Source organism: Diadema antillarum, unplaced genomic scaffold (genome assembly GCF_040938485.1).
Source record: "Diadema antillarum isolate AM-2024a unplaced genomic scaffold, OU_Dant_1.0 scf00000021, whole genome shotgun sequence".
In the NCBI taxonomy this organism is placed as follows: domain Eukaryota; kingdom Metazoa; phylum Echinodermata; class Echinoidea; order Diadematoida; family Diadematidae; genus Diadema; species Diadema antillarum.
The window spans coordinates 598,200-621,571 of NW_027270910.1; the positions used below are offsets into that span (position 1 = coordinate 598,200).

General features: G+C 39.1%; 1 protein-coding gene across 1 annotated transcript in view; it reads right to left on the reverse strand.

The window, feature by feature from the left end:
* Window positions 1-6,603: 6,603 nt before the first annotated feature.
* Window positions 6,604-23,372, reverse strand: part of LOC139730124 (steroid hormone receptor ERR2-like) — a 28,698-nt gene continuing 11,929 nt past the window's right edge. Inside the window, exons 2-5 of the mRNA XM_071641029.1 lie at window positions 16,579-16,836; window positions 12,727-13,000; window positions 11,576-11,760; window positions 6,604-6,848 (exon numbers count right to left, since the gene is read on the reverse strand). Of these exons, the coding sequence (XP_071497130.1) occupies window positions 6,604-6,848; window positions 11,576-11,760; window positions 12,727-13,000; window positions 16,579-16,836 (962 nt within the window). The remainder of the gene's footprint in view (window positions 6,849-11,575; window positions 11,761-12,726; window positions 13,001-16,578; window positions 16,837-23,372) is intronic.

Genomic DNA, 23,372 nt, shown 5'->3' on the forward strand with positions numbered 1-23,372 from the left:
CGTTACAAGACCACACTCAGCACCATCACAGTAAGTTTTGTTTTTAGATTGTATTTAGTAACAGTATGTTGGTTTGTTTTTGTTATAAAATGCGCTGAATTGAGGTATATGTTTTATGTTGAGTATAATTCGAAATGTATAATATATAAGGTTACTTAAGTTTAGAAAGATTTTACACCGAGGCTGATTTTGCCTATACACGTTGTTGTCATTGACCCTGACTCCATGATATGCCTCAAATCTTGAATAGAGGCATGTCACATTCACACTTCGTAAATGTTTTTCGCCAACCATGCACACGTGCCTTTTCACACCACGTGACAGTCAAACATGAATAATCATGATAATACGACTATTCTTCAGTTCACACCCAAAACCCAAGTTAATCATGTTAATGAAAGAGAAGGGATTGATCAAATCGGTAAGATACATGTATTATATATATATATATATATATATATATATATATATACATGTATTATATATATATATATATATATATATATATATATATATATATATATATAGATAAGTAACAAAGCTGCAACAAAGTTCATGCTGTATTCACCAACGGTTTATTTCTTCACACAAATTTTCGAGCGTCTCGCCGCCCTTTCTCAAGTGTTGATATCAACACTTGAGAAAGGGCGGCGAGACGCTCGAAAATGTGTGTGAAGAAATAAACCGTTGGTGAATACAGCATGAACTTTGTTGCAGCTTTGTTACTTATATTTTTATCTTGCCAACACGTGGACTACCTTATCAACATATATATATATATATATATATATATATATATATATATACATATACCTGTATTTGATCTGGTACGTCACTGCCTGGATACTTAGGTCTGCATGATTTATTTATGTTTCAGTAACACTAATTTATACATTTTGAGAGAAGATATGGCATTCATTTAGTATGCGATATGTATTCATGTATGCTTATAACCATGAACGTAATTTTTAAGTGCTTCTTTTACATACAAAGTTACACACTTTACCAAACATACTAGTATTTTTGTCGAGCCCACCGGAGGTGCGGGGAGACTAAGGGATCGCCTGCAGCGTCTGTCCGTCCGTCGTCTGTAACGCTACAAAATTTAAATAACTCTCTACTGACCACTGTAATTTCAACCAAACTTGGAGGGAAGAGTGGTTATACAAAGTTACACACTTTATCAAACATGAAAGTCACCTCAAGGTCAAAGGTCACAGGTAAGAGGTCAATGAACAATGTTAAGTTTACGGCGCGTTTCGATTATGGCTCAAAACTTTTGATCCATATGTCTGTTTGTGACCAGACTTGGATGGAGATTTCCCTTGGGGATTTGAAGGTCATCACAAGGTCAAAGGTCACAGACAGGGGTCAACGAACTTTTAGGGCCCAATGTTAAGTTTTTACGGCGCGTTTCGATTATGGCTCATAACTTTTGATCCATATGTCCGTTTGTGACCAAACTTGGCTGGTAAATGTCCCTTGGGGAGCTGAAGGTCACCACAAGGTCAAAGGCCACAGGCGGGGTCAATGAAGCGTTATTCTCATATCAGTTAGACCATACAGAGTGCGATCATGTCTTATTGTCACCCCTCTTTGACAAACGATATAAATCAGTGTATGTGTTTATGTCTGTGTGTGTGGGCTATTATATCGAATAAAGAATGGCGTTTCATATACAAATACCCCAAGAATAAAAGTTGCAGCGAGCACTAAAAGCCAATTTACAATTAGTTCATTGAACGTTGGTACAAATGTCGCTTTGAAAGCGAATGAAATGCCTGACCCACACCGAGAACAAAAAGAAAGGTCATTAACTTGTACCAATTAGCACGTGAGTTATTTGTAAATCAGCTTATAGATATTGTTGCAACTTTTATTTTGGGGGTATTTGCATATGAATCAACATTGTGCTCACATTATTTATTCGATTTTAATAAATAAAGTGTTAAAATGTTCGGAATTAAATTTTCTTCCAAACTATGTTCAAAGTTTCCAATACAACACCCCATATTTGACTTTTTATCCAAAGACGAAGTGGTTAGTTGCTTTCTGTAGGTGTGTATGCAATATCATATTATATACGTGTAGATCTATACATAGACAGATATATAGATACACCTGCATAGATGTATTCATTCATTATAAAGACCGTTTTAACTGTCAAACAGCAATGATGGCCTAAAAGTAACCGATATGTTTTTTCTCTGACGATGCGCGTTCTATACGAGGTATACTTTTTGCGACTCAAATTCGAATCTTGTGATTATATGGTTTTGTGTGGGTTATTTCCCAGTGTTATTTTTTTTTAATTTTATCTTATTTTTTTTTTTTTAGTTTACGAAGAATGTAAAGGGAGATTCCGGCCATGACAAGAAAGATTGATACACCTTATTGAACTATTTCCCAGATAGATTTGAAAAGGAAACCCTCAGTTATGTATGTACGTTTTCGGACTCTTTCCTAACATCTACATTAGGAATTGGGAAATTAGGACTTCTAAACTGATTCACTACGTGATACTTTTATGAACATATACTGATGCACTACTGTCACGTGACTTGTACTGTATATACACTTGTGGGCAGTACATTCCCTTTTCAGCCAATCAATCATACATTGCCATCAATTAAGTCAGTCGATCAGCCAACTATATAAGAAACGAGAACTGAATATAGTTATGGGGGGTACGCAATTAAAGTGATGATTGCAGTCATCTTTTTTTAGAAATTATGGTAACATTTCTTTGTGTAAATTGCATTAAAAAATTTTATTCAAATCTACATCACACCTGGCTCATTCATGTTAATTATCTTTCACATTACCCACAACGAGATACATTACATATACCTCACTAACGTCTCTGATAACTTCGGTAATATCATAAGCCAGTGGAACAAAATCACGTACGACAATCGAGTGCGCACATGAAATTGTGCGAATTTATTTCAAGGTGCTATTTTGTTTTCCTTTTACACATAGCGTAGTAAAGAGGTTTTTTCCTTCTTACACTTATATGCATCACGTCGCTTAAAGGCACTATTTACCATTTGCAGATGAAACAAAAACCCGGCTTTAGTGCTTCAAAATAGTTCTAAAATATGGGTTAGGGAAAGAAACAACCAAAATTGTAATCAGGATAATCAAAGTTAAAGGGATCATATAGTTTTGGTTGAGACCTAATTTCAGGTTTCTAACATTTTTTGGTGAGATAATGAGAAACCTTTTATGAAATATGAAAGAGCATGTAATTCCATGAGGAATTCAACATTTATTTGATGGAAATTGGTTTTGAAATGGCTGAGATATCCAAAACAGAGCGATTCTAGTAAAGTGTGGGACCCACACTTTATTACAATCGCTTTGTTTTACTTTGTTTTTGGATGTTTCAGTCATTCCAAACCCGATTTTCATCAAATAAACTTTGAATTCCTCTTAAAATGGTGTGCTCTGTACTATTTCGTAAGTGTTTTCTTGGTATCTCGCAAAAAGTTAAAAACCCAATTCTCATCTCCACCAATACTGTACTATCCCTTTAAGCATTGCTATTGTACACAACGTGAACAATACATTGTTTGAATAAACGTGTTTCTAGACAAAACCGTCTACAGTTATGGTTTAGTGAGAAAAATGGTAATATCTCCTAATATTCTAGGTTTTATTGCGAAATTTTTATATGGTATGATGTTTTGTGATACAACTGACCTACACATAGGCTAATTATGCATCAAATGTGATAACTTGAACATTTTTTTAGAATCACTGCTTCCCATGATAAACTGTGCCTTTAGGGTATTGTACAAATTGTTCACGGGTGATTCTTCTCAGAACAATTACTCCCAGATTTGATGAACCGTAGTGTTTTTCAGACCCCAGGCGTATTGGCTTTTTTAGCGTATCACTCGTCCTACGTGTCTTTACCTGTTGTTTTTCACATCGTTATCACTACTTTTCGAAAATAATCAGGTATCTACAGTCAAAATAAATAATTACAACAGAATGTGTAAAAAAAAAAAGCTCGTTTAAGTTGACCTCGCTGATATTTTGAACAGATCCACAGGCTAACCTGTCCAAAGCGCTTTAGATTTTTTTTTAAAGTTAAAAGTGTTATTTTCAAACGACATTGCTGCATTACTTTGTTTTGTCATTTCCTTTGCAGGAATCATATCGAAGTACATCTTGCTGCAGAGTTTCACAATCGGTGAATTTATGTGTCACTAAATCAGATCTGCCAACATTCCCACATCCAAATCAGGGAGATATCTGTGTGATGTATGCATTTCAATGGGCGGAAATAATTCCAAAATCAGGGAGATTTTAATTTTCTCTTATTTAGACATGAGCAGATTTTGACATTTTCATGGAGACTCCTGCAGAATCAGGGAGACTTGGCAGCTCTTCTATATCGGATCAACTGAAGAGCATTAAAAATCAATATCCTGTTTAGAATTCAAACTTGTCCAACTAGCGATCATGAATGTCCGTGTCACATATTGTGTTTCATACGTTCATAAGATAACATCCAGATATTCTTATCTCATATAGCATCATGATACAGAACTGAACAGCTTAAGACATCTTCTTTTGATTATCCGTTTTTCTGTCACTTTAATATCAGTGCTAAGGTAATAGTTCCACAATCGGTAAATATTCATATGTTACAATATACAAAATTATATCGGATCAGTTGGGGATCAGCAAAAACAACAATACATGTATTAAAATTCAAACTTGTCCAAATATAGCGATCGATGAATGTCCGTGTCACATATTGTGTTACATACTTCTTACATCTCATACAACATAATGATGCAGATCTGAACAGCCTCAGACATTAATCATTATTTTGATTACCCGTTTTCTAACATTTTGATATCAGTGCTAAAATCGTAGTCCATTCTCGTTTCCGATTGTTAGAAAGGTGATCAAAATGAAAGAAAACAAATTTCTCATGTTTGTGCAAACTAAGAGTATTAAGTGCATGCGATTACGACAGTGGTATGATCAAAGATATAATCATAGGGTGTAGAAAGAAAAGACATAACAGTATTTAGCCACAAAACTATAAATCAAATGATAAAGTTCTTATAGAATACTCTTTTCTATCAAAAAGGTAATTAAAGCTAAGAACAGAGACAGAAACAAACTAACAAAGAAAGTGAAATTATCAACCTAATTAGACACTGGAAAAAGCAACTTGCCCACACACACACACACACAATTTCAAAGATTACGTGTTGGGTGAGAAGAAGCCTTTCCCAGATGTATAAGCATAATATATAATACACATGTGTATAATGTAAAATATTTGCAAGTGGTCTTACTTTCTCTAGATTAGATTACGTAACAATAATTGTTTGCCTGATTTAATGAGTACATGCTTGGAATTCTTCATTTCATAATTGCAATACAAAAAATGTATTAAAATGTTACAATCTTCTATTATTATAATTACTTTGGAATAATGTGTAGTAAGTCTTTAAATCAATTGAAGAGACTTTATAAAAAAAACAATTGTTTGATGAAATTGAAACTTAGTTTAATCTATGAAATTGATATTAGAGATTTCCTTCTTTTCCTTTTACCGTACTCTTCATATTTTGTATGTTTTAATTTGAATTTCATTGCCTATTGTGTGCTTTCTGTGATTCCTCCACTATTATCATATTCGTATGTTCGGTATTTCTTTTCTTATGACCAATGCTGCTGTTTTAATGCTTCATGTGGAAATAAACTCAATTCAATTCAATTTAATTCAATCTAATTCAGCTGAGTTTATAGTCATTAACTTGACGCCATATTCATGTACAGATATGCATAATTTCAAAAACATCGACGGATAAGAAAATAGTTGTTAAGCATCGTATAGCTAAATTACAATGCAACACGAAAACAGACAAAAAGTCAACACCAAGAATTACGTGAGGGTTCTCGGATGACGTAACGTCGTTGTCAATAATACACAGTTAACAACAAAATCATTCATACCCCTGAGAAATTATTAGTTATGAGCAGATTTGTTACAAGTGAAGGATGGAGTGATGGTGATTGGGTGTTAACTTGTTACTCTTATTTGTCCTCTACAAATTGAAATTAATTCCAGTTTCACCTCATTTGCATAACAATAGAAATGTTTGGATATAACACCCAATCATCATCACCCCATCCTTTACTTGTAAGAATTCTGCTCAAAACTAAAAATTTCCCAGGGGTATGAATAATTTTGTTGTTAACTGTATATGTAAAGGGTTCATAATAATCAAAAGGTAAATTAAATTAAGACTATGGAGCTAAATAACGTGCATTTCATATAGAATGATATTAATAGAAATATTTCAGAGTCTGAATGCCAATCATTCTCCGGAATTAAAATTCTCCATCATTAAATGTTTCTTTTTGTATGAATGATTATTTTTACATTCATGCCACAAGTTTGGATGTAAAGTCTTAGCAGTAACATGAAATTTGAATTATTGTGGGGGTCATACTTTTTCATAAGATATAATATGAGGCGACTTTGCGCATGAGCAAAATAATGTTTGCTATCTGAAAAACATTTTGAACTCCAAATAAATTCAATTCGAGAAGGATCCTTTTCTTGACCTATATGCTAAAATTCATCATTTCCTTCACCAAACCGTATACGTCGATCTTGCCCTCTAGCTTCAAGCGCAGGAACTGCTCCAAGGATCTGGCGCTAACCCTACGGAGACTTGGGAGGCGCATGAGCAGCTTGCCGTACCTCGTGTTATCCCCGGGGAAGGCGCATTGCTCATGCTTATGAAGGCATTCCAAGTAAAATTTCTGCAGCGCCCTCACACGATCTATCTCCTTTAGGCCAGTGGCATCTGAATGAAAGAGATATAAAAATAATAATTACATAAATAAACAAATAAAAGAATTCATAAACTTATGATAAATAAACTGCAGTGTGTTAATGGCAACGCGTTGTTGCAATTTTCAAGCGTAGGGCCTATTTCTATGATTTAACACCCCCCCCCCCCCCCACCCACACACACACACACACACACAATTTATTAAAGTGGGAACCTATAGTATTGAATCGAGGTCCCTGAAAGTCCTGCTCCTCTGGATTGTTTTTTGCCATCAGTTTGGACTTGCAACCCGCATGCCTCGACTCTGCTTTTTATCATTATGAGTCGAGACAAGGCGAGGTCAACCAGGAATCGTGCGAACGGGAGAAGGGTCACTCTTAGGTTTGTGTATGGTACTAGTATGTGCTGTTCGCGCTGAATTGTTTTTGCAATTTCGGCTTTTCATACCTAGGCTAGTATAATTAGCGCATCAAACGTAGCGATGATTGCGTGTAAATGTATGCGCGCGCGCGCGGAATATAGTAGCGTGATTTTCGGCCTTCCATAATGGGCTAGAAAGATGGCGCACGAACCGACGGTTAGCTCGTTCGTGATTCTAGCAATTATGCAGCAAATATGTAAGATTATCTCACGATAATCACAGAATTCCGGATGAAAGTCCTTCATCTGATGGTTCTGCCTTGGGACAGGATCACAATCCGAATGCGTCGATCACAAGGTTAAAGCTTCTAGGCTTGGAAGAGCACAAGTCTTTTTACCGCTCCCTTTCACGTTCGCTCGTTTGTTCACTCATTCGTACGTTCGTCATAGGCCTACATACATGCGCACACGCACATGGGCTTGTAATTGCGCATGCGCACGCACAGCAAGAAGGAGAATTCAACAAAGACAAGAGTGCAACGTTCGACTCGACTGTCTGCAATTTTATTCTTGTTGTATATTGTGTATACGGCGGTTAGCTGACTGGATAGGATCTAGTTGTACTTAGAAATCCGAGGCCAGCATATGGCCATGTGAAGCTTGGAAACTGAGGTTTTTGATTAATGTCATATTAAGAGCTCACAGTATAGCTTGCCTTGCTTGCCTACATTTTGTCGTTTCTCTGCATTCGCAAACCTTCAATCCCTGTGAATAAACTTCTCAAGTCATTACATCTTTGCAGTCGAAATAATAAAATCTACATTATGAGTAGAATCATCTACGTTTCCCTGCCTCAAAACAGACATCATTGTTACAGACCTGCATGCATGTTTCTCGGTTGACGCTGCCAACTATCATCAATTTTAATTCAATTCATTTATTTCATTCTCATTTCCTTCCAACAAAACATAACACAAAGTAAATCAGGAATTCTATCATAAGCATAATAGGCCTACATTACAAAGTACGAAAAATAAACGAGTCAACAAATTGATAAAGATAAATTATGTATACATACCGGAAAAATACAAAGTTATACCGGAAAATACAAAGTTATAGGTAGGCCTCTTTAAACGGTCGCAGTGCTTTAGCTGTTTAGGGTAGGTATATACAGGTATGGTATTACCGGACAGCATAGTAATTTCGGACACGCACATTTTTGCGTACTAATGACATTCAGTACGCGCGAGACTTCGTAGATTAGCCTCACAGAACGTTGTGTGGACCGAAATCGTAAAAAAAAAACGCGACATAAAAATGTAAAAACGCGAAGAAATTCACATTTTGCCTCAAATTTATAGTTGAGTGACCCGCACCTCGTCATAGTTAGATCATCTAAATATGCATGTTTGACTCACATTTCGTAACTGAAATTCTATGAAATCCCACTCACATACCGGAAAAATGCTGAAGATTCCAATAGAATCACAAGTTCACTGATCGATATCGGAAATTTGCAGCTATCGTCATCAAACGCGAACGATGCATTAGCTGTGCGCTAAGGAAGGGGCCCGCAACTCGTCACCCGCGCTCCCATAGACCATGCATAGACAAAGCACGTAAAATAGAAGTTATCGATTTTTTATTGCGTGACTGTTCGAAATGTTCAAGATAGACATTTTACCGTAAAATACAAAATTTGAGCCTCATTTGCCGATTTTTTCTTTGTCGTCCGCTCGGTAAGAATGTGTGCGGTGATTCGTGGGGTGAATTGTGATTCTGCTGCAAGGACAAGGTGCGAAAGACGTCGATTATTTCATTACGAGAATCGTGTCCGGAATTGCAATGCGATTTTACACCGCGCAAAAAGACAACTTTTGGAGAGGGGTATTATTTGAAGTCTATTTTCCCAAAATCGTAGTGAATGATTTTCATAATTTTGCCGAATTTGTAATTTGCAGGACTTTATGAATAACTCGTGCTATTTTGGGCCAAAATTTCGTCTTTTGAGTACGGAATTCAGAGCCACGAAAAAAAAAAAAGCGTCAGGTGATACGATCAACTCTCCTATATTACCAAACACATATACACATCAGGGCCGGCGGAGCGTTTTCAAAAGTTAGGGGGGCACTTCCGGGTTTCATGAGCTAACAAGCAAAAAAAAAAAAAAAAAAAAAAAAAAAAAAAAAAAAAAAAAAACAGGTTCTTTCTATAGTGCCACTTACGCACTTCTGGGGTTAAAAAAAAAAGTGGGGGCAGTGGGGGCCCCCCCCCCCCCCCCGTTCCGCCGGCCATGCACATACACACAAAAATAAGAAAGAGCATATTAACAATATTGCTGCACATAGTCATGATGAGCTTGCACCATAATATAGCTTTCACCTGAGCCTATTCTAAAAACGTCAGTAAAGGAGCAGTAGCTACCAAATGTTGAAAAAAATGCCAAGCACTGCATGAGACACTATCACAGGAGCGGATCCAGGGAGGACCACAACCGGCGCACGCCCCCCCCCCCCTTTATTTTTTGTTGAAACAAAAGAAATAAAAAGAAAAAAATGGGGATGGGGTGCGTGCGGCCCCCCCCCCTTTAATTTTGTAAACGCGCCCCCTCTTTACGGAATTCCTGGATCCGCCCCTGCTCGCATACTACAGTAAACCTCGGATAAGTCGACGTCGAGTGAGTCGAAAATCACTTAAGTCGAAGCAAAATAAAAAGTCCCGATTTTTCCCTATGTATTTTCTCTAAGAAATATTTGGATAAGCCGAAGTACGAGAGTCGAATTTCGGCTGTGTCGAAGTAAAACATTCAGTCCCTTTTGTACAAAATACATGTAGTTTACATCACTTGAGCCGAAGAAGATTTGTCTGGCATTCTCATTACATTTAGAGGAGAACAAAAAAAAAAATCGGCATGTCGCAGAACCCCGTCCCTGACCTGCTGCAGTGCAGGTAAGCATGCACACTCAATATCTTACACCGTACCGCTCCGCACGCATGTCGAATACATACACATGTATACATGTATACACACAGCACATCGATCCATACTTTATCCATACACACAGAACATCCATACTTTATCCATGTCAAGCCAGAACTCCTTGGTCAACCAATCAATCGCTGCTTTAATAGTTCAGTGACAGGCCAAGTGGGCGGAGCTTGTTTGTGCGTGCCCGGCTGGTTGTACAGTTTTGTTCAATGGAGGTGGGATGGGCCTGGGAGTGTTTGTCTCAGGGTAGGTTGACAGAGATGGCTACCTATGTTGCACCATAGACGTAGCACATGCACATTGCCACATTAGCGCAGACATTCTCAAAACGACGTTTAACTACCAGTATTGATACAAATTCCATGTTCAATTTAGAACAAAATAAGAACATTGTCTTCAAGAACAGACAAATTTGAATGCAAACACACACACGCACGCACACACACACAAACATGCATGCAAATGTACTATAATACATGTACATAACTGTGAGTCGAAAAAAAAAAATCGACTCTCGCGAGAGTCGAAGTTCACTTAAGTCGACGCATTTTTGTCAGTCCCGAGAGCTTCGACTCATGCGAGGTTTACTGTACTTTGCAAAGCCCCATACACCGGTTGACATAAGGAGCTTTAGATTTGCGACGCGGACATTTGAGACGACGATTGCGCTTGACGTTCTACCCAGTCTCTCTCTGGGTCGAGCTGAAAAAGGGCAGCTTTAGATTACGAGCAAACTTTAAAAAAAAATAAATGGCGCCGTCAAATGATCAGCGCATCAACCAGCTCTCTGCGTAGAAAATAAGCGTAAAAATAGCCAGACATTTTCTCCTCCTCCTCACAGTCATAGAGTTTGTTTGTTTGTTTATTTCTTTATTTGTTTGCTTTGTTTTGTTTGTTTGTTTGTCCGTTTGTTTGTTTCCTCTGAACGTCCCCGTCGCAAAAATCTTTAGCTCCCTATTATGTTTTGGTATTAACTACCTTACAGACGCTAGTAAGGAATCGCTGATCACACAAAGAATTTGTCCACTTAATCTGTAGTGTTGACGTACCAAACACAACCAAATCATAGTGTATCAATACTTATGTCTTAGACCACAGCCCACGTCGTCGCTTTCGATAATATGTGACGGATCGATATTGTAACCGCAAGAGACTTTATAGTATTGTTCTGATCTGGTCAAGATGGCGAGGGTGGGGGAGAACGCCCCCGTTTGCGATCAAAGTCTGTTTGAGAAAAAAAAAATCGGCTTTCATTTGACTCGGAGGTCATTTTTGTTTAATATAATGATTATGAAAATTTATCATACACACACACACACACACACACATATATATATATATATATATATATATATGATCATGGATGATAGAGATACTTAAATCCACGTACCAGGAAAGCAGAGAACCAATGCCTGCAAAATGCTGAATTCGAGGAGATCCAATTTGAGTTCCACGAGGGTGCCGCAGAATCGGATGGTTTCCTCGCAAGCTTCGCCCCACCCCAGCTCCTTGCTCTCAGCCTCCGTCAGAGTGTTCTTATCAGAGTAGCGGATGAGCGGGTATGTGTCTATTGATCTTTACGAGAAATTTATAGGGAAGGAGGCTTTTTGCGACTATAATAACATGATTTCCTTTTTTTTAAGGTGTTATAATAGAAAAGATATTGAAATTATCATGTGTTTGGGTATCATTATCTCGAATATTTAATGTGCTTATTTTTCCCCTTCAAGTTTAAACTTACGTTCCCTGCAATGACAGTAGAGTGGATCATGACATTGTGGGCAAAAGTACAACATAGAGTGTCAAATACTTCCAAAAACGCATTCGAGTCGATATTCTAAACTTGATGTTGTATTTTCTTCACGGGATAATCATTGCTCAGTAATGTACGTGCATATTTTCACTGTTTTCTCTAGGTGCAGAAAGAAAAAAAACCGACAAGAATATGACAATGCAAAGTGTGAAAACACATAGACGTTGATCAATCAGTATAATCCACATGCATTAAATGCCATGTCACAAGTATAATGTGAGTTTCAAGAATACATCAGTCAAAAAAGTAAAACAAAACCACAAAATCCGTTCAAAGGCTATGCACTTAAAAAAAAATGTTGAGATAATGTAAAGAAAGTCGAATATATTATACCTTCACTTTTGATGTATAATGAAAGAACATTCAACTTACCTCTTTCAGAAAGCAGAGAACGAAAATGCTACGCTATTTTCGTACACTAGCAACATACTGTGTGTCAGTAAGAAATCGAGGAAACAAAGTCATGACCTAAAACCTTATAATCTATTTTTTCTTGTACCGTTTTCCATGTGTCGTTACAAAGTGAAGTTATCTTCTCATCAAGCGATGGCGACACCAAAACTGAAAGAAAATATTAAAAAAAAACAGAAAAAAACACAAATCACCTGATTGTCCGATTTCTTAAAAAACAAACAAACAAAAAACAAACAAAACAAAAACCCTTAAGCTAATTATGTTCTACTTTGATTTTGTTTTATGCCATTGTGACGTAACGACCCCGGTAGTACCTGTATGCCACCCTCATGACCTGGAGATCCATGAAGGAGGATTTTAGTAGACACATTTGGTCTTCCAGAAGAAGGCTGCGGAACCTCCCGATGCCCTTTGCCCACTCGATGATCATTAACAGCTCGTTGTATCCAACCTGTATCACCTCATGCTGACTTAAACCGCGGGTGGACGTCACCGGGATGCCGGCGCGTTCCGTCGATGGGCCCAGCAAGAAGTCCTCCTCCGCTCCAGCAATGCCAGCTATGGACGAGGTAAGGGATATCAACGCATCTAAAGAGGCCAATCACGTGTTCACAAACAAAAAAAGTGAATAGTATAGTGCCAGCAAGACTTAGTTATATCATCGTTTTAAGTTGTGTCATCGTTTGTGTTTTACTTCTTTCGTTGGAAGTGCGTTTTGTCGCAACCAAAAATTTCCGAAACAAATATTATGAATAATAATTATATAATCACGAGTTTTAGAACCAACTGAAACATACTCACATTATTATGTTTGTATTGTGCAATCAAAGTAACAGCCATGTACTAATGCTGATTTTGATACTCACTCAATCACATTACTATACGGAGGGAGCACAATTATGTAATGATAAAGAAAAACAAACTCAAGACACAGGAAAAACAACACAAAGAAAGAGAACAAGGGGTGTTCGTTTGGAAATAAGATCTTACATAGAGTGGGGAAAAGCGCAGTTGTTATTACCATATGCTTACCTCTCGATCCTCGCTTTCCAAAAGATCTATGTAATGCTGACTTCTCCTCGCTTTCCACACATCTATATGTAGGCTCGGTCACAAATACCATTAAGAACTGCTACGAACGCCGTACGAACGATTTTTAGACAAAGATCTTCTTAAGAAGGCCGTACGAAACCAGCGTTCGTAGACCGTTCGTAAGTCTGGTCGATGGTCTTGTCCAAGATTTTTTTAAAAACTTTGTACGAAACCCTCTCTTCGTAAGGCGTCGTACGAACATAGTAAGAACTACACAAAATTTTGTAGGGTCGAGAGACAATTCTTGAAGCCTTAATATAATATACCCCCGTCACACTAGAGGCGGAATGAACCAGAATGCCGTTGGGAACGGTGTTGCACCTAAAATTCTGTCAAAATATCTCAAATGCTCAAATGCTCAAATGCTCATACAATTACCCTCAGTTAAATACTGGTTAGTGAAAAGTTTGGATTAAAAATTAGAGTTAGGGTTAGGGTTGGAGTTAGAGTTTGGGTTAGGTTTGGAGTAAGTGTTTGGGTTAGGGTTAGGGGAACGTTCTGACCGCATTCGAAATCAGTTTGTATAGACTGCATTCGAGGCGCTTTCCGACCATCAGACGTCGAGCAGCATCGAACGGCGCTCGTGCGGCATTCGAAGTGCTTTCTAAACATTCTGACCGCATTCTAACAGCATTCTGAATATTCCTACAGCGTTCCAAGTACATTCGAGCAGCATTCGAGAGCTAATTCATTCGGAATGTGAAAGAATGATTCGAGAAGGGTTCGAAGTGCATTCCAAGTAATCGAACAGCATTCCCTAACAAGCTGTTAGACTTTGAATTTTTCTCCCGAATGTGGCGCGAATTTTGAATATCCTTAATTCCGGCTGGTTCTGCTTGATTCGTGCTGATTCCGACTTAGTGTGACGGGGGTATAAGAACGCCTTTTGCTTTAAGTCGTTCATAGAGGGCTCTTACGTCTTTCGTGAGGATGCCTTACGAACGGAGATTCTTACGCCGTTGTTACGAACAACTCTTCGAGTTTGTAAGGCGTTTGTAAGGGACTCGCAAGGCGTATAGGTACACAATTTGTTCTTGCGAATTAAACAGCATTGTACGAAATTCTTGAGAAAGCCGTAAGAATCTCTACGAACTCCAGAAGTTGGACGAACAGTGACATTCGTACGAACGCATCGTTCGTACGAACCTTTCTGACCGTAACTTAACTAAAGCTACGGTCGCAAAGGTTCGTATACATACGAATCTCCCTGTTCGTACGAATTCAGGAGTTCATAGAAGTTCGTACGAACACCATTTCATTCGCGAGAACAACTTACCTTCTTGAGAAACGAAGTGAATTTGGTTTTTCATGAGGAATAGAGTTCGTATGTTTGTTTGTTTTTTTCATAAGAATATCTCGAGTTCTCATAACGTCAAGCTTCCGGTCATCTTACGATTTCGTTGTTGTTGTTGCTGCTGCTGCTGTCGCAAGATTGCCGTACGTGCAGCTCACGGCATTCTCAGGTCACTAGTGAGAAGATCTTACGATTATTTTTTTTCATATTTTCTTCGATTGAAAAAAAAAAAGAAAGTACTGCCTTGTACTGTCAGCAGGTGTATGACTGTTGAAAGTACCATATTTCTTTGACAGAAAATGCTCCTTCGTCCCACACCATGAACAGAATGAGGACAAGAACTTCGCGCGTTTGGCTTCATGCTCCCTCTGATCCAACAATTGCACAAATTGTATATACGTACTCCTTAAACGAGCAGCTTACGAACGTCTTCACGAAGGCTATGAGTCATTCGTATGAACGTCGATCAGGCTAAGAACTTACGGTTTAAGAAAGGTCTGGTCTCTTCTTATTTGCATGGAAGATCTGACGAAATAGTCTAAAATGTCGTTCTCACGGTGCCCTTAGCAGTTCAGAAAGGCGTTTGTGACCGAGCCTTGAGGCAAGTCACACTGAAAATGTCATACTTACTGTATGAGAGTATGTGAAATATCTAAGTGAAAATTATGATCGAGTAAAGGGACAAAGCCAAAGGAAAAAAAAAAGATAAACGAATGCGCCACTTGAGGATCTAGCTGTGCGTGCATTGCAGATCACAGTGGCGGATGGGGGGGGGGGGGGGGCGCACCGAGTGCGCGCCCCCTTTAAGTTTTCTGAAAAATAAGAGAAACAAAAAGAAAAAAATGAAACGGAGCGCGTAAGTTCCTTCCCCTATAATTTGAGATTGTAGTGACGCCATATAATATTTTGCTTGTCAGCCGATGAAACCCGAAAGTGACACGAGAAACGAAAACAAAAATTAATAATAATGGCAGCCTTTTTAATTTGTTTATCTTTTGGTTGTCAGCTGATTAATCCCTGAAGTGGCACCAGAAATATATATATTTTTTACGCCCTCCCCCCCCCCCCCCACACCTTTATGGAATTCCTGGATCCGCCCCTGAGATCATAATCCTGGTCCACTCACATAGAACAGGTGATTGCATAAAAATAATTGGTGCTGGTTATCGACTGCCAGCATACTTTACCGGTAAGCGAAAAGAGGGCATGGGGAATGCATTCGCGGAGCTTTATGATATCATTGGAAAATAACAATCCTTCAATCATCATTCAAACACGTCTGTAAGGTATCGGGTTGCATAAATCAATGATGAGACCAGTGTCCCATTTGCCATTCGCATTACTTGGAATTATATTACTCAAGATCACCACCAGATAGTGATATCCTATAGTCATTAGTGTTAGTATAATCTCAATTATCAATCATCATTCTCATTTTTCATAATATCATTATTTTGCATTGCCATCAAAATGTGACGACTTAGTTCGAAAAACATTTTTAAAGAATATTACATTATAATGTAATAGTCAGGAATGATTTATCGACCACTTTATGGCACAGAAAAGCAAAGGTTTTGCATCAAGTTGTGTCTATCTTTAGTTCTCAGACGCTGTACAAAACATATTGCCTCATAAATATAAACGGAATAGTGGATAGCCATTCACATGCATAATTATTTTTCCCACTCTATAATGCACATGACGTCATTAGACGTGTGTATAAAATCCACTACAGCTCTACTGCCAACGAATAGAGTGAAACAATTCTGTGTGGACATACCTTTACCGACTTGTGGAATGGACTCGGGTCTCGACTGGATGAGTTCGCGGATGGCAAGCTCCCAGGGCTCGGCTTCGTCTGCATCCAGGGACTGGTAGTAAAGAACGCCCTTGGAGCTCGTATCGACTTCTGGCTGCTCCGCGTCACGTCGGGGCTGGCGCCAAGAGGAGGTTGCGGAGGGTTTTTCGGGGCATTGTGTCTCCTCGTGAAGCTCCTTGGTCTTTCTCTGGCCTCCAGGCCTTCTGTCTGGCCTTACAACTGTATTGAGATATATTGTAATAAGGTCAAATCCATATAGCGGCCACCCCAAGTCAGACGAAAAAGCGGCCGTTATAGACAAGTGGCCGCTATAAACAATTTTTAACATGCTTTTTCTCTCGGAGGGAATTGTTTTTAGCAGTCGTATACGACAAGTGGTCGCTATAGACAGGTAGTCGCTAAGGCAGGTTTGACTGTAGTTGGTAGGCCTACATGATTATGAACTGCCTACAGAAAGAGCACACGCAATTCGTACTACAATGAGTGAGTTCTATACCCAAGGATTTGGATCTTTTGAGGCCTATAGCAATATGATGTTATTTTGGATCTTGATTGATTCATTTGCTGGTTTTGAGAGAACTTATTTAGGTAGGCAAGTACTCCTTGCGTGTACAAAACTTACAACATTTTCAATGAAAAGTCGAAAAAAATATATTTTCTCCTCTGTGATATTCTAGTCTTACCCAGGTACCTACCCTCAAAAGAAAGATACGACTTCTCGGAAATGCGTCGTTTACTATACCTACGTGTATATGCAATGGCTATATACTGATGTACAAGGGGCTGTAATTATGGGTTCTGAGAAGTTGACTGGTTACTCCGGCATGACTACCAGGTCACTTTCAAATTGACTTACTACAATCCGTTTGCATTCTCTTTCTTTATGTATCTGTGTTCACCCCAAAGTTCCTATAGCTTTCATGTTCAAAGCTGATATCTTTCTGAATAACACTGCTACCACGCTTACATTACTAATGTAGTTATAAATTTTGTATGAAGGCGCACTGGCATTTTGGTATATTATACAGAAGTCGAGTGCGTCTTAACTGTACATGTTATTTCAACGCATGCATGGGCTATCACCAACTACGTCTGGGCAACTTGGACCCCGTTTACAGTGCGGGGCTGGGCCGCGCCGCGGCCGAGCCCAGCCTCAATTGCGCGGCCGAGCCCCGCAATTTTGTCGGTTTACACTGCCGGGCTCGGCCGCGCTTTTAATTCAAACCTTTCAATATTTTGTCGTAGTGGCGCTCTGCTTGTAAACAAACGCAATTTGGTACAGTCTGGTTTTCAGACCCTTTGCTAACTGGATTCCGTGGCGACGAAGTCGCCGTTCGGGCAAAGGCCTTTTGCCGAAGGAAAAATCCTTTGCAGGACAAAACCACCTTAAACTATACTAGTTTTCGACGTTGAGGGGTTTAATATCCTGAATAGCGAAATAGTACAGGCAGAGGGTTTGGAAGCCAGACTAAATTTGGCCGCGCATTTGGCCCAGTTTGCGTTTACACTGAGAAAAGGCCGCGGCCGAGACCACCTCCAGAGCATGGCCAAATGCGGGGCCAATTTTGGCCTCGCATTTAGCCTTTTGCGCGTTTACACTGAAATGAAGATGGGCTCGACCCATCTGTGGCTCGACCGCGGCCGAGCCTCGCACTGTAAACGGGGTCTTGCTTTGTTTGTACAGGGAGGTTTTGTCTCACCTCCCTGGTTTGCAATACATTCTTTTGAGATTTTGAGCTCATGCTCCCGCGCGCAGGCGTGTGTGTGTGTGTGTGTGTGTGTGCCAGTTGGTGTTGTTGTTGTTGTTGTTGTTGTTGTTGTTGTTGTTGTTGTTTTGTGTGTGTGCATGGGTGTATGCAAGGGGGGGGGGGGGGTCGTGAGGGTCTTACGACCCCCCCCCCCCACACACACACACACAAAAAAAAGAAATTAGAAGGTCCACATTTTTCGCAAAATACAATTTTTTCTGAGGGCCTTTCTACAATGACCTAAATGAAAAAAAAAACACACACAAACAAACAAACATTGACCAGGTACCAGCAAAGAGTCCAAAAACCTTCGCCAAATGCGTGACATAATTCTAACCCAATTCCAGCCATTCTGACACTGAGTCTGCCATCCGCTTCAAGCCGGGTTGCAATCGATTTTCGTTGTCTCACAGCAACTTATCGCCACTGACTGAAAGTTACTCGCGCTTCGCCCTGTGCCAGTTGTTTGCCGGAAGTTCGGAACAACACATGATTATTGTTTCAGAGACTCCAACTCTCCCGCTTTCGAAGGGAGATCTCCCGCCGAAAGCCCATTTTTGCAAACTCTCCCGTTCTCCCGCTTGAGATTTAATTTCTCCCGCCCTGGCTCTGTGTCTCCCGTTAGAAAGGATTTCTTACTTATAGCCACTGTATTTTGAAAAATAAGCCTTAGATAGCACGAGAGAGCATCTTGAACCCTATAGCTTCCAGGGCCCTTAAGCGGGCCCTGGACCCCGAACGCAAGGAACTTCACACTTCGCGCATATCAACTGGAGTCTCCGTTTTTTAGGGGTTTTAGGCGGGAGAATCTCCAGATCAGACGGTGCTTGGGGTTGGAGTCTCTGTTGTTTGCACGCGTCGCCTTCCCTCTGTAGGCTAGGCCTATATACTTTGTGATGAACAGCAACACAAACCTCGACATGTCACAAGCAGTTGAACTGCACGCCAGTCAGGTCAGTACTTAAGTACTGTCTTAACTTACATTGGCCACCTTGCGGCTTCGTTCACTGTCAGTGAGCTCTATAGCGTTGTGCACCTCCATAGACTATATACAAAGGCACACACGCGAAAAAAGACGTGACAGATTCCATGTTTTAGCCATTCAGATTGTCCCTCAGTATTCATCTTCTTACCTTTTTTTATTGAAATGTTTCTCAAAATTCCACCAAAAGTGTGCACCAGACCGTTGAATTACATTTGTAATAATGCAGAAGCTCCCTCGTATGAGAGGGGGACCCCTCCCATCCCCTCCCCACCCTCTCCACCTCCGACAGTGATAGTATAGTGACTGGAAAAAACACAATTCAGACACTCTCATTGTGCTGAGTATTTGTTTTTCACTTTTTTAATAAAAAATAATAATATTGTTAATATTCCCCCAGAAAGTGTGCTGCAGCAGATAGGTGAATTCAAGTCTAAATGACATATGTAAAAGCTCCCTCATGTGGAAGGGGGGGGGGGGAAACACCCTCCCCCCCCCCGGTCTGTCCATCTCCTCAGACTTGGTACACAGTCAGTGAAGACACGGAAAAAGAGGTGAAAGATACCACATAGATTAGTCTTGAACATTCCTTTTTCTACCTTTTTGATTGACAATTATACAAATATTTCACAAAATGTGCACCAGATTATTCAATTTCAGTCCTAATTATACGAAAGAGCTCTCGTGGGAGGGAATTACCCCTTTCCAAACTACCCCCCCCCCCCAACAATTTGGTCTATCTCCACTGAAAAAGTGCAGACACACAAGCGGAAAACGCCGGAGGTGGCATAAGACGATATTCACATTGTTCTTGAACATTCAGTTTTCTAACTTTTGATTAATAACTAATTTTTATGAAACATATTCCACCACAAGCGTACACCGGACCGTTCAATTTCAGTTATCAAAATGCAAAAATGTTCTCATGTGGGAGCGACATTCCTCCTCCCACACCCTCCCCCTTCGGTCCATCTCCATATAGACTTTGATAGTACACAGTCAAAGGATGTCACATTGTTGTTGAATATTATTATTGCTTACTTTTTGAGTGAATATATTACTCCCCAAAGTAGGCCTAATGCATCCAGATCGTTGACCTCCAGTTCTAAAAATGCAAAAGCTCCCCTAGTGGGAGGGGGACACATTGCCCCCTTCTGACCATCTCTCCTGACTTAGTTAGCACACAGTAGAGACGCAAATGCGAAAAAAAAGAGAGGTGGCAGTCCCCTCAATTTAGCCAATTTCTTGATATCCTTGAATATCTATTTTTCTTATTTTTTATTGACAATTTTCTAAATATTTCCTCGATTAAGAGTGCACCAGATCATTCAATTTCAGTTCAAAAAATGAAAAATCTCCTTTATGTGGGCCCACACCCTTCCCCTTCAGTCCATCTCCATAGACTTTGATAGTACACAGTGAAAGGACGCAGACGCGGTGTAAAGAAAAATGTGTCAGACACCACAATTTAGCCTTTCACATTGTTCTTATATCCCTCCCGTACCCTCCCCTTCTGTCCATCTATAACCTGCCTTAGCACACGGTGAAGACGCAAGCAGATGGGGAAAAAATGGTGACACACCCCTCAATTTAGCTATTCTGATTATCCTTGAATGTCTATATTTCTTGCTTTTTGATAACAATTTTCCAAATATTTCCCCCACCCCCCAAAAAAAAAGTGCACCAGATTGTTGAATTTCAGTTCTAAAAATGAAAAATATCCTTTATTTGTGTGGACCCACACTCTCATCCTGCTCATCTACTCCATCGCTTCAGTGTTTTCCATAAATGTTGAACACACTTTTGCCCCCCCCCCCCCCCCCCCACGGTAATATTCCTGTGTACGGTCTAGCTAGTATTATCAGGGACATTCGAATGCGCGCGCATGCGTCTTACCGTATTTTCTTCGCATATACTATCTTTCATTGCTAAAAGGTCAAAAAAATTCTGATCACGACCCCCCCCCCCCCCCTCCGAAAAAATCCTGGATACACCCCTGGTGTATGTGTGTGATGTGTGGGGTGTTATGTGTTTGTCACAAATATCCTTAAACATGCTCTATGAAATTCATTAAAATATTTATGGCCCATCTGACCTTGCTCTATAGGGATTCCTCTTAATCTTACTGCCGCTGTGTTGATGAAGTATATGCAGTATTTTGTCATTATACTGTATGGTTTCGCTTGATTGGAAAAACGAGTTCTTCTCGTGTCTATGGACAATTTTTGATACGTAAATTAGGATCGCATCTCTTCGATGTGGTGGATGACCATCAAAATGGAAATCAACACAACTCTTGAGGAGACTACCTTAATTGCCTTAGGATGATTACCATGTTCAGTTGATACCAAACAACTACAAATGACCAGGATTCCGCTCCACACACATCACAAGTTGAGAACCAAAGCTCACAATCTAATAGATACACCATGACTTAGTTGAAACATTTCATTTTGTCTCATTTTATGTCCACATTTGAAAGAAAAAAAATCAAAATTAAACACAGAATATCGGATTTATACATAAACATAGGAACAATATATAGAAAAAAAGTATACAACATTTTAAAAAGCGACAAAACACATCATGTCAATTATTATTTTGGTATGTGGGGGATTAACTGTTGGTCTTTCTGGAGCCGTTCCCGAGATTTACAACTAAAATTTGGCATAAATGGAATCAAGGAGTTATCTGATAACTCCTTGATGGAATACAAAATATAGAGAACTATTGAAGTTATCGAGTTATCGAAGCGATGTACATATAGGCCTACATTGAATGGAGCTGAAATGTACTATGATAAATGGAATTTTTACGGACAAGAAAGAATCTGCATAGCTCCTTTTGAATGTTGAGAGTCTTCTAGGCAACTGCGTGTAATTTGGCATCTTATTCCATTACACTGGTCAGAGTTAAAGTTAGGAATTTGGAAGTTAGGAAAACAACTCATCTGTTTAGTTTAATTATTATTTTGAAAAGACACATCAAGAAACTTTGGTAAAATACTATTTATATGAATATATATAAGACTACCGAGGAAAAAGGTGTCCTTGGAAAAATAGTCAATGAGTTACATTAGATTAATGGACCTGTGTGAATAAAAAAAGTGTGCTATTGATCATACAAATTGTACGATTTTGCACAAGAAAAAAAATTGCTTGAAGCTTGAAGAGACTTTGCACACCCCCCCCCCCCATATAAAAAAAAAGAACATTAGTCGCATAGGGTATGAATACTAGTATATCTGCCGAGAAAGTGTATTGATAATTCAATATGAGTTGGTAATTTCTACCACGATTTGACAAAGACAAAAAAAAAAAGGAAAACTGCATCCTTTTCTGAACAAAGCAAAACGAACATTGGTTCGTTTTATTTTGTTTTATATCGGTTTGCAGCCTAATTCATTGTTCATTATTCACTGTCTTGTGTATTTTCTGAGGGTCCCATATCGTACAAGCTTTGCTTCTTTCCTTAGTGGGACCCTCCATTTCAATTTCAATTTCAATTTCAATTTCAATTTATTTTCATATTTCTCGATGAAAAAATACATCAAATATAACAAAATTAAATGAAGTACATGATATCAAGCTGGAGACATACATAAAATATTGCAGATATATAAAACATATAGTGGTCGATCTATGAAGTTTGGAATCTGTGAATGAATGCTAAAGAAATATGAAGGAACCTACTTAAAAGCGAGCTTGTTGAGCGTAAGTCCCAGTTAAAATCGAGATAAAGATTAAGATGGGGAGCACGGGTACAACAATGACCGAAACATAGAGGGAAAAAAGTACAATTATACAGTTATATAACAAATTCTTCTCTAATGCAGATTTGGGGTCGGATAAGCCACATGCTGTAGGCAGATGAACCATTGTCGTTCTGGCAATAATAAGAATATGATTCAACATATAGTAACAATGATACGGTTTAGAAAGTATTAGAAATTTATACATTGCGTGTATTAAGGAGGGAACACATGCACCTGCAAATCCCCCCTCCCCCCCCCCAAAAAAAAAGAA